The 12327-nt window shown below is 41.5% G+C and overlaps 1 protein-coding gene across 2 annotated transcripts in view; it reads left to right on the top strand.

Annotated features, from left to right (window-relative positions):
• The window catches only part of prkcab (protein kinase C, alpha, b), a 123111-nt gene that overhangs the window by 88881 nt on the left and 21903 nt on the right, over nt 1-12327 (top strand). For both annotated transcript variants that reach the window (XM_005925396.3, XM_005925397.3), the window contains exons 6-7: nt 10377-10533; nt 10664-10798. In XM_005925396.3, the coding sequence (XP_005925458.1) occupies nt 10377-10533; nt 10664-10798 (292 nt within the window). The remainder of the gene's footprint in view (nt 1-10376; nt 10534-10663; nt 10799-12327) is intronic.

Raw genomic sequence — 12327 nt, 5'->3', positions numbered from 1 at the left:
ATCCAAAGGATGGCTGGACTCTCCCTTAGGGTGAGGAGTACAGCCATCCGGGAGGGGCTCAGAGCAGAGCCGCTGCTCCTCCACGTCAAAAGGAGCCAGTAGAGGTGGTCCGGGCATCTGATAAGGATGACTCCTGGGTGAGGTGTTCCACCGGGAGGAGTCCCCAGGAAGACCTAGGACACTATGTCTCTCGGCTGGCCTGGGAATGCCTTGGTGTTCCCCTGGACAAGCTGGAAGAGGTGGCCGGGAAGAGGGAGGTCTGAGCTTCTCTGCTTTGGCTGCTGCCCCCGCGACCCGGCCCTGGATAAGCGTAAGAAAATGGTTGGATGGACGGACATTGCAAACCTATATTTAAATGGCCATTCAAGTCAAGCAAAATAAGCAAAAAAGGTGTACTTATACACTCACTAGCCATTTTATTGGATATATCATGTAATACTTGTGTATGTCTGTGTGGGAAAACCCCATTAAATCGCAGTTTCTTAAATACTCAGACCAGCCCATCCTGCATGAACCCCCATACCACATTTAAAGTTACTTAACAAAACTTTTATCCCTTCTTTATGCTGCTCAGTTTGAACTAAAGTAGGTCGACCTAACCACATCTCCATGCTTACATGCATTGACTTGCTGCCACGTGATTGGCTGATTAGATAGTAATGTTAACGAGTGGTTAACACGTGTGCCTGATGAACTGACCGGTGAGTGCATTCAACTTCTATTGACACCCACTCTGAGAACCCGTTATTTAATTTTGTAGACAACATTGACTGTTTTCTTGCAAACAAGCAAAAACTTATCAAACCTTGAAGGGGGACATTATTCAGACTAAAGTGACTAGTTATTGAAATAGCCATGGTTAGTATTTTAATGGTCTATTACTGGCTCTGCCCACTTGCCAACGTACAACAAGCCCAATATTTGCTCTTCTTTTTGATACACATGGGTCTCCATTTGTCTATTCAGCTGTAAAAAGGTTCCACTTTGTTCAACAGAGAGTCATTAACATCATGTGTCTCCTGCTTGGTGTCAAGCAGACACATACAGTGAGTTCACAGGAGCTTCCTGTAGCTGGAAATGAAAGCTGTTAACATAATAATGTTGATGATTTCAGCTAAATAGAAGATCTTTATCATCAGGTGCAAAGAGTGCTTCTACTGTACCATGAAAGTTTTTAAATCCATAAATATAGATAAAGAGTTTTTCATCAAGTGAAATAAAGCTGAAAATGAGACTGATGGGAACGCTGACACGCAGCTTTAAACATGATTGAGAGTTTTCTTTGGTAACAAGTAGATAAAGATCAACACAGGAGGGGCGGGAGAGAAAGTGTCTGCTTTGTTTTGGGTTGCGTTTTTTTTCCCTCCTCCCTAACGACAGCGGTCTGAACAGCGAAGGCTCAGCTTGTTCTCTGGCTCCCCTCTGGCTCCCCTCAGACAAGTGGCGGGCCTTTGTGGTTCACCGCACGATGTGAACTTGATTAAATCTTTCCAGCCAAGAAAACAGACAAAGCTCTCGAGGCTCTCTCTCTGTTACCCGCTCCTCTCTGTCTCCTTCTTTCTCTCCTCTATCTTTCCTCCAATATTGACTTTTCGTGTTGTCTTCGCCTACCTGTTCCTTCGAGACCTGGGCTCGCCTCACCCGTCTAGGTTTTCCCCACATCCATTTTCTTCCTCAATAGGACATCATCATAGGACCCTATCTTTTTTTCAGTTGAATGACTACTCATTTCCCTCCATAATCTCTGTCCTTTCCTCTGCTTTTGTTCTTCATGGCTTTTTTCTCTTGTTTTCTCCATCCTTGCTTGTTTCTTTCTTCTTTCCTCTGATTGCATCCTTCATCCTTCTCTTACTCCTCTCCCGAATTGCCGTTTCTTCTCATGAAAGTCACATAAATAACCTATGGGCATGAGCAGACGTTTATTCTGGAGTTTTAAGAAAAGGCAAACATGCAAACGTCCCCTCATGACTTGCCTACACACACACACACTCAGAGCATCTGAGGATGGCGGATTGCACGGCGGTTTACTCAGGGTGAGATTTTCTACTGCTGACATCTTTGCCTCAGGTTTAAAGCGTAGTTGAACACAAATAAATTTTACCCTGCGCTGACACTGCACATAGTGCCACTAGGCTTTTAGTACACTTAAGGCTTAATATCTAATATTAGGCCTTTTTTTTTTCAAAGAGGCTTTTGACAAATATGAGGATAACAGTTAAATATCTAAGTGTGTCTGATCAGGGCTTTGAATCGTCTGTGGGTGTGTCTTAAATAAATGAACACATTGTAGTGCGGCTGTAGCCAAAGATAAGGGCTACAATTAGTGAGACTTCACATTGAGTAGCACTCCTTCCTGAAGTTAAGGGGAAAGCTATCCAAACCTACCTGGCCCCATGTGAAAAAATAATTGCCCCCTCAACCTAATGACTGGTTGTGCCACCCTCAGCAGGAACAATTGCAATCTAGTGTGTGATAACTGGCTGGGAGTTTTCCACATCACTGTGGAGGACTTTTGGCCCACTCTTCTTTGCAGAACTGTTTTAATTCAGTCACACTTTAACAGGTCTCTCTAGCACGAACGACCTTTTTAAGATCATGCGGTTGCACTTCAATCAGTCACCCTTTAATGGGACTTATTTTTTTAATTTATTTTTTTAAGCCATTAAGAGGTGGACTTGCCAGTGTGTTTCAGACTGTTGTTCTGCTGCATAACTCAAGTGAGCTAGAAGGTCAGGACATCATCTGATGGATTTTCTGTCAGAGAGCAAAATTTTTGGTTCCATCAATTAAAGCAAGTTGTCCCCAATCAGCTAAGCAGCCCCAGGCTATCACACTACCACCACCACGTTGACTGTTGGTTTGATGCTATTTTTATGAAATGCTGTTGTAACTGGACTAAAACCTTACCAAAAGTTCAACTTTTGTCTCGTCATGTTCCCAAAAGTCTCTGGGATCATCAAGATGTCGTTTTGGCGAATGTGAGACGAGCCTTTGAGCGCTTTTTGGTCAACAGTGGTTTTCTCATTGGATCCCTCCCATTGATGCCAGTCTCTTTCTTTTTGTTCATGAACTCTGACCTTAACTGAGCCAAGCAAGGCCTGTAGTTCTTTAGATATTGTTTTGGCTTCTTTTGTGACTTCCTGGATGTCGCCGTCGATGTTTTCTTGGTGTAATATTGGTAGGCCCGGCCACTCTTGGCTAGCCAAAGTTGTTCCACATTTGTGGATAATGGGTCTCACTGTGGTTCATCGGTGTCCCAAAAGAACACATTTGTAACCCTTTCCAGACTGATATATTTCAATGACCTTCTTGAGTTCTTGAGTTTGTTGTGATGGTGGTGTGATGTTTTGCTGATGTTTTGCTACCTTATCATACAGGACTATTTCAGCAATTTCTTGGTTCAACAGGTCTGGCAGTAATCAGGCCTGGGTGTGGCTAGTGAAATAAAAAAAAAATAAAGGGTCAATTAGTTTTTCACACGGGGCCAGGCACATTTGGATAGCTTTTTTCTGTTGATAAATGAAATCCTAATTTTGAAAACTGCCCTTTGTAATCACTTAGGTTATCTTTGTTGAATAATAAAATTAGTTTAATTGAAACATTTAAGTACGCAAAAATCTCTGAAATCAGGGCAGATACTTTTCCACAGATGCTGACAGATGTACAGTACAGATATTGAATGTTTGGTAATATTTGATAACGCAAGTAAAATACAATTATTTTAATATGAAGAGTTTAATGTGTTACTGCAAATGTATGCCTGTCATTTTTGAGAAATCTAGTAGGCCATCTGTTTGTGTGTGAGAGCTTATTAAAATTCAGGACATTATGTTGAAACACAATTTATACACATGCAAAAGATCTCTCCATGTGTGAAGTCAAAAACTGTCTTATAACTCACTAATGTTCATGTTTGGAAGCATTAAATATGATTATGGTGCTTCAGTTTATCATTACCAGAATGTTCATAGTCTAGTTATGGAGGCTTCAGTTATCATAAAGTTTCTATGGCAGATTTAGGCGACTTGAAACTCTTGAAAATAAGGAGCCCTTGATTTCAGAAAGCTGTCGAGAAAATCAGAGTTTTTATTCAAATCTGCTGGTTTAGTCATTTAAATGTCTGTAGCAGGCTAGTTCATTAAGCTCATTTTAGGATTCATTGGGTCTTTAAAACACCTGATCAGTCTCTCTGCACAATTCTATAGAAAAAAAAAAAGGAATAGTTATTTATATAGAAGACTCTGGAAAAAGGTTTTGTAGTGTTCTGATACTGCAGTGTAAATAAAACCTATAATGTCCAAAAATGAACCCCAGTGATCGGACAGACACCAATGAGCAAGCACTTGGTGATGGTGGGGAGGAAGAAATCCCTTTTTAGACTGAACTCTGAGAGCGAAATACTCTATTGGAATAACATGATACTATGAAGTCTTTAGGACAGGATAAGGCCTGCTGTGTTAACACAAAGCCAATGAAGAGAATCTAATATGGATGAAATGTTATCTCTTTTTCTCTCCATAAGTATTCTTATAATAACGGCTAATAACGATTTATAGTAGTCTAGCCATTTTTTTGGCATAACTCTTGGACAATGTGTACCTAATTTGGACAATATTGAGCAGATGAAGGAGGCAGTCCTAGAAATTGGTTTACTTATTCCTCATAGGTTCCTTGCAGTTTTACTGGAAGCCAAAGGTAATAATGTCCAGAGTAACTGTCTGGTTGACGCTGCTTTCTGAGAGTTTTAGGTTCCATTTGTGTCCTAATTCATTTTGTTGTTTAGCACCATGGATACACCCATGAACATTTGTGTTCAAACTTTATAGTTTGGTTGTTAAGCTATGATTGGACATTCACTGATTATGTGCGGGATTTATTGACACTTCCCTTATTGACACCCGTAAACATTTTCAAATGTCCTAATGTTTCATTAAAACTACATTACAGAATATCCTAAAGAATGATTCAATCATTTATGTTGTTCCACGTGTTCTTCATAAGGACATTACTGCATCCTTCATTACCTAAAATCGGAGGCAAATTAGAAACTACCAGAAGCAGCGAGACTTTGAAACTCGTTAAACCCAACATCAAAAGTCAAAATCAAGGTTTCACCCTCTTTTGACGTGAGGGCGAATTCTACTGGTGTCACGGCGGTGGACGGACTCAGGCGCAGACTGAGGTAGCACAGCTCAACGACACTTTATTAATCACACCGGTGCACTATATACACGTGAAGGGGGGGGGGGCACCAGGGTCCCGGGGATCAGTAGGCTGGGGAGACACACTTCTTCGCACTCGCTCTGCTCCTCGTCCAAACAGTCTCCACACAAGCAGCTCAGCTCACTCTCCTACTCACGGGGTCCAGGGGTCACAAAAGGGCTGATCCAGTCAAACCTGTTACACAGACGAGGGTAAGTCGAAGGCAAAACACGGGAACAGTAGAATCGCAAGGAAGCCAGGCAATACTAACGAGAGTTATTCAATATTCCAGCGACGAATAGCTCAGAGCCCCAGCCTTAAGAGCCAGAGAACTGCAATTCGCTCGAGATCAGCTGCAGGTGCGTGGGCCAAGGGCAGGAGCCCAATCAGAGCTCCGCCCAGGCAGACAGGTAGGAGAGAGAGCGAGAGAAAAACAACAAACACTTGTGGCCACACTGGGCTGGCCGGGGAGGCACAGGGACCATGACAACTGGTCTGTGAGATAAAATGCAGAATAGCTTGCATGTGATGTCAGTGTCCCTGCACTGACTCTAACAACCCTGTAGCAGGTTTTCCAGCAACCTACCCATCACCTTGGTGTGTTTGATGTAAGGACATTGTATTTAATTTGGAGACTAAACATGGAGACAAGACACCAATTTGCTCCATAACTCCATTTCTAACCCTAACTGTAACCGTCACTAGTTCGAGCTGTGTGGGCACAAACAAACTGATATTCGTCAAGGAAGCTTCGAGTATAGTGTATATGTATCATTTGGTTCTAGTATATATACTAGAACCAAATGATACATATACCGATTTGTCTTTCAAACTGTAAAAGTAATGTCATCAAAGTGCGGTTTCTCTCATTATGCATTCAGTGTGAACAGGTTTGATACCTTGGAGTTGTGATGAGAGATGGAAAGGTATTAGTCTCATTGTGTGTGTGTGAGACGTGCAGTGAGAACTGGCCCTAAAGCCTGTACTTAATGTCCTAATTGCTCTTCCTAAAAGTGACCACGGCCAGAAATAGAACTTTTAAGTTCATTTTGTTTCTCTGTTCCTCTGTTTTCAGATCCCAGGCACTGCACAGCAGGGATCTATCTAGTTCCCATTTGGCCGTGCATATCCCCCCCCCCCCCGAGATTATCAGGCATTCATTGGTTGCACATGGCATTGTTATGCAACAACACATTTGAATTTCAAAGCTTTTTTGGGAGAGATTACACTGTTGGCCCACAGCAGCCCTGCATGCACGCACCCCGGGATCCAAATGATATGTCATTTTTAGCTGTGGCACATTTTTATCAAGCTGACATTCAGATACAGGAGATAATGTTAGGGTGGTGCTATTGTTGTTATACGTCAAATAATACGCAGGAAATTTGAAACAATTTGCTGGTGTCTTTGCATTTGCTGTTGGAGAGATTTTGTCCAACAGCCTTAAGTGCAACAGATAAATTAATTTAAGACTTTTTAGAGAAACGATTGGCACTGGATAATAGACAGCAGTCATTTTCGAGAAGAAACACTGCAAAACTTCAAAGGCAATGCCAAGGGTTAGTTTTTTTGCTTTGTAGAAGATTTCAGTATCAGGCTTATGTTTGGCTTTTTCACAAAGCATGACAATAGCAGAGAGGTTTCAATGCTGAAGTTACTTATTGATGCAGATGCTTAATGTAAAATATGTCTGCATAAAAACAAAACACACACAAACACACCCTAATTATATTAGCAGCTACCTCATAAGGAGTGAGTAGAGGGGAGGACATAGAATGCAAGCAGCTCTTGTTGTAGCTAAGCAACAACCGACAGCAGAGATAGTCCTTGATCACTGCTGATGATGAGGTTTCATTGTGTGTGTGTGTGTGTGTGTGTGTGTGTGTTTGTAAATTACATACACAGCACATGCGCCACAGGTCTCTCTCTCACACACACACTTATGTAGAGTCTGTTAAACAGCAGTTTCTGTTTATCCACGCATGGCGTGCGCGCACACACACACGCCTGTGTGCCTGTGTCTAGTTAGGGTGTTTACATGCTTGCCTAAGTTTCTTTGGCGTTGTTTGGTGCCAGCGTTGCCATGGAAGTGACTGATGCCTGTGAGCACAGCCACAGCCAGCAGAGGGGAGGATTTAGATGAGAACGTGGGAGATTGTCCTTCTGCCGCTTGTTTCATTGTGTGTGTGTGTGTGTGTGTGTGTGTGTGTGTGGTGCGTGAGAGACGCAAAGAGAGAGAGAGGCGATGAGACAGGGAAGGTGAGTACTGTAGCTGAGAATGTGCACTGGACAAAGAGTTAACTATGAGGTTAAAACAACACAACAATGAAAAAGAGAAGAGCTTTTGTCAATGTTTGCAACTCCAAGCAGGAGACCTATACTGCCCTCTACTGCATTAAGCTGGAAGTGCATGAAGCAATAGGAAGTTGATCAGACTGACTGACTCATTGATAGAATGTACTATATTTACCATTGTGTTTAATGATTTGTTTTGTTTTTTTATACATTGTGTTTTTGTTAGCTCACGTTATTCTTCTTTATTTTGGAAGAATTCATTTTGGCTGACTGGTTATGTTCCATACCAAATGGGCGAGGCCAGAGGTTGGAAGTCATGAAACATCAAAGGAACAATTTAAGCTTGGATGTAACTGGAAGAGGGTACATTAATACATGTAATATGTATGGATACATACAGCATATATACGGTTAACTCTAAGCTCTTGGCTTGTGAGCCATGGATAACCAAGTCCCTCCATGGGATGTACCACTGAGTGGTTGAGGCTGTGACTGATATGAAGAAATGGTCAGCCTAAAGGACAACACACACGCTCTGATCAGCACAAGAACAGGCCCCGAGCTCCAGCTCCATAAAGGCTGGAGGTGCCCCAGCACATAGTAGCAGGATCTAAGATGCAAGCTGGGGCTGGGATAGTGTAGACGAACCTCTATGCTGCACATGTATTAGAAGTCCCCAAGTCCAGTGCCAGAGGTGGTTGAGAACAACACTAAGGCTAAGGTCCTGTGGGAATTCAACCTCCAGACAGAGAGGCAGCTGCTGGCCAACAAGCAGACATAGCGGAGGCTGAAGAGGAGGAGTCCCTGGGATGTGACAGTCCCAGAGAGCAGCAAGATCAGAAAGGAGTGCCAGGGGCTGAAGGCGGAACATCAGAGATATCTATTCTTCTTCCCTCCTAGATATTCCACGATCAGTTCTAAGTGGTATTATTGCAAAGTGGAAGCATTTAGGAACTCAGCCACAAAGTGACGGGCCACACACAGTTACACAGCAGGCTTGCTGAGTGCTGAGGCACATAGTCCATTAAAAGGCACCAACACTCTGCCGACTCAGTAACTGCCAGGTTCAAAACCTCCTCTTGCGGTAACATCAGCACAGAAGCGGTGCTTCATGGGCGCTTCACGGCCTGGGTTTGTATGGCTTTTACATCCACAAATGTGAAATCCACCGGTGGAACTAGAACGAATAAGTTGTTCTTTTGTTGTTTTTCCAGAGCTGCTTTATCCTGCAGTGTGTCTGATTGCATTTAAATATACAGAGTGGGGAGAGTGGAGCTGAAAAACGTTATTTTACAGGATCAGTGGGATCCTGTTTCTGCTTTCCATCTGTTAAGAGTTTTGTCATTTCAAAATCTCAGATTTACATTTAGTGGCCTGTTGTTTAAAGTAGACTTTGTCCTTCCTTCCTTTCTTGCTTCTGTTTGATCCCTGTTATACATTACATCATATATGAGGGAGTGGCCATTTAACACTAGATGCTGTCGCCATGGTGATGGTGGCCCGCTCATGCCACCTCATCCCCCTGCTCCTGTTGCTGTTATCACTTGTTTTTATGTGATCATTTTTCATGTGTCCTTCACAATATCCGCTCACACATGTTTCCTGCGAGACTGTAAAAGACGTGTTTTCACCTCTTTTGCTTTCACTTTTGCTCATTTTGCAACAGAAAATGTGGCTTTTGGGCGAGCATTACACTTCTTCTTTCTTTCTTTGATTTACGTGTACGTGCGCCCTAACACCCACCAACATTACACTTCTGTTGGTGTTTTTTCACACTTATACTTAAGTGAATTTTGACAGTATGCTTTGCCTTGCAGCACCTGTTATAAACATATGTGGTGCCTGATTTGATCAGCCATCTGCCTGTCTATCTAAAGAAGAATCCCATGTATACAGTAGAGTACAAACAAATAATTTGTTTCTGAGTGAAGGTCAGATCATTCTTGTTGGCTGTTCAGCCATAGAGTGACTTGCAGTGACTCACCCCTCTTTCTTTCTATCCATCCCTCTCATCAACACTTCATCTACGTTCTCCCATCTGTGCGCCTTTTAACCCCTGAGTCAGTGTGAAGTCACAGTCTTTGCGTTTAGCTGGGAGGTGGGTGGCAAATACTCTTACGCTTATATTTTTGGTAACTCTTTATAATATGGCCTGTGAATAATGACATAATTCCCCTGTAATTAAATGAAATTTTAATGGATTTATTTTGAAATTATGCTCTAACTCCCTACAAAAATAAAGGCATAGTATGGCAGTAACAAGTCAGCTTTTTACAGGAAACAAAATAATAATTATGCTGTAAGAAAATTTAAAGTAATACTTTAATAATTTTAAATACTGCATAATTACAGGTAATATTTCTAAACAATATTCCCCGTCATATGTACACTGTACTTTCCTGGGCGTGTGCTGTATTACGGAGTGGATTTAATGTTCTGTTTGACTTTGTATTATTAATTTGTCCTGTTTTATATAATTACTTACTACTTATATGTATGATGTGTCTTCTCTCCTGTAAAATACCCAGAAGTCAGACAGGGGTAAGCCACTCCGTAGTATGTCCCACTCCCCAAAAAGTAGAGCGTACTTATGATCTAAGATGAGGAAAACTTTTAGTTTTTCCACTGAATTACCAGGAAATCATACAGCACCTAAATAACACACTTCTTAGATTTACTTATAGCATAATTATTTCTTTGTTTCCTGTAAAAACCTGACTTGTTACCTCCTTATTCTAGTGTGCTTCTTTAATATAATTACTTTGTAATTTCAAAATAAAATGCATTTAATTCAATTTAATTACAGGGGAATTACAGCCTAAGTCATGGGTTGTATCATAAAGTCTTACCATATTTTCTTTGTGTCGTATTTCTTCTAGTCGGAGAAGCCAGGAACCTGATTCCAATGGATCCAAATGGTTTATCAGACCCATATGTTAAACTCAAGCTCATCCCGGATCCAAAGAATGAAACCAAACAGAAGACCAGGACCATCCGTTCCTCTCTCAACCCGTGCTGGAATGAGTCCTTCACCTTGTAAGTGACAAAGTTTGTATGTGTGTGTTTGTTTAAATGACATTTTTATCATACTTTCATTAAATCAGGCGAATATTAAGCATGACATCACTGTGTTACTTTCCCTCCTGCTTTGTGTATATGTGCTCAGTAAGCTGAAAGCATCGGACAAGGACCGTCGTCTGTCCATCGAGGTGTGGGACTGGGACCGAACCACTCGGAATGACTTCATGGGGTCCATGTCGTTTGGAGTGTCTGAGCTCATCAAAGCTCCTACAGTTGGATGGTCCGTTATGTTTCTGACTCTCGTACACTCACTCATGCATTTCAACAATTAGAAATGTGGCTAAAGAAGCTTTATTTGATGGTTGTTCTATCAGTCAGTAAAAAAAGTAGAATTTACATCAATCAGTTCAGTAATTCACTCTTTAAACTAATAGTGAACTAATTATATGAAACTTGTGGAGTGCTACGCGACTTTTAAAATCCAGGATGATGCCAGGATTTGGCAGAAGTTATAATAGTCCAACTTCCTTCATATTAAGCTTATTCTCTTTCCCCCTCACATAATAGCAATTGCTGTTATCATAATCTGTGGTAGAAAGCCAAGATAAGTGGTAAAAAACATAATGGAGCATCAGTAATATAAATGATATCTTCTATTACTGTGCTGTACTGAGTACCGTATGTATCACCGAGTACAGAGTTAGTGTAAGTTACTGTTTCATGTGTGAACATCACATACATTTACAGTCTGGAAATAAACCCAGTGACACACACACAGACACACACACACTACATACCTTCATTGTGTTCCTAATTATGTGTGGGCCCAATTTACAATTACAAACATCAAATGAATAAATTGTATTTATCAATGACACTTCAAATTTCCAATGATATCCCAGGTTAGAGGATGCCACTTATAATTGTGATAATTGTGGGAAGTTCTGCAGTTATGTATGTGCACCATGCTGTTATACTGTTGGAGGACTGCATGAATGGAAGGACTACTGTCCAGTAGCCTCATTTTCAGGCATCATTCATGCATTCATTGTTTGTGCATGATTGTGGGCGTTCAGAGAGCTGAATAGGAGGATGGTCAATGTGAACACTTTTAGTTGGCTTTTGTCCGCGCTGTTTTATAAGAGTCAAAATACAGTTCGTACGTGTGTCTCTTTGTGTTTATATAAACAACCACGAGCTTTAAATTCTGTCAGTGCCAGTAACACTGGAAAGTCATATTTACAAAAACTTAGACAACAATGGAAGCTAGTTTTAAACGTCATATTGTAGATCATCTGCTTTATTTTTAATATAGAGCTTATTTGTCATCGCAGGTTGCCAACTTGTAAAGTCGACATGACACTGACCACAACAAAACGGCCGCAGGGTGTGCGTAAAACAGACGGAAATGCCATCTGCAGCCAAGTCCACTCACGCTGACAAACTTCACCTACTAGACTCATTTCCTCGCCTCTCCGTCTTTGTCTGGCTGCTTTGTCTCAGTCTGATAAACACACACTCACAGACCTGTTAAAATGACTCTTCCATAAACCATGTTAGCATACCTGCAGCGACTTAGCCTAAACCAAGTCTGATTGACTGCTGCTGTGAGCACAGTTATAAGCTCTGGGAAATGCCTGCAGTAGTTTCCGAGACACCGGACCAAAACATTTTTAGGCGTACTGTATGCATGTGTGCGCGCTGCTATTTTTTTTTACTGGTTATTACAGGTCGTTAGACAAGTGGCTGGAAGATGTCTATACTGGAAGTAGAGGAGGACTCTGCAGTCCTGTGAGAGCTAAATACATC

Source organism: Haplochromis burtoni, unplaced genomic scaffold (genome assembly GCF_018398535.1).
Source record: "Haplochromis burtoni strain Fernald_Lab_line unplaced genomic scaffold, NCSU_Asbu1 Contig_81, whole genome shotgun sequence".
Lineage (NCBI taxonomy): Eukaryota > Metazoa > Chordata > Actinopteri > Cichliformes > Cichlidae > Haplochromis > Haplochromis burtoni.
This window is presented reverse-complemented; position numbering and strand designations above follow the sequence as displayed.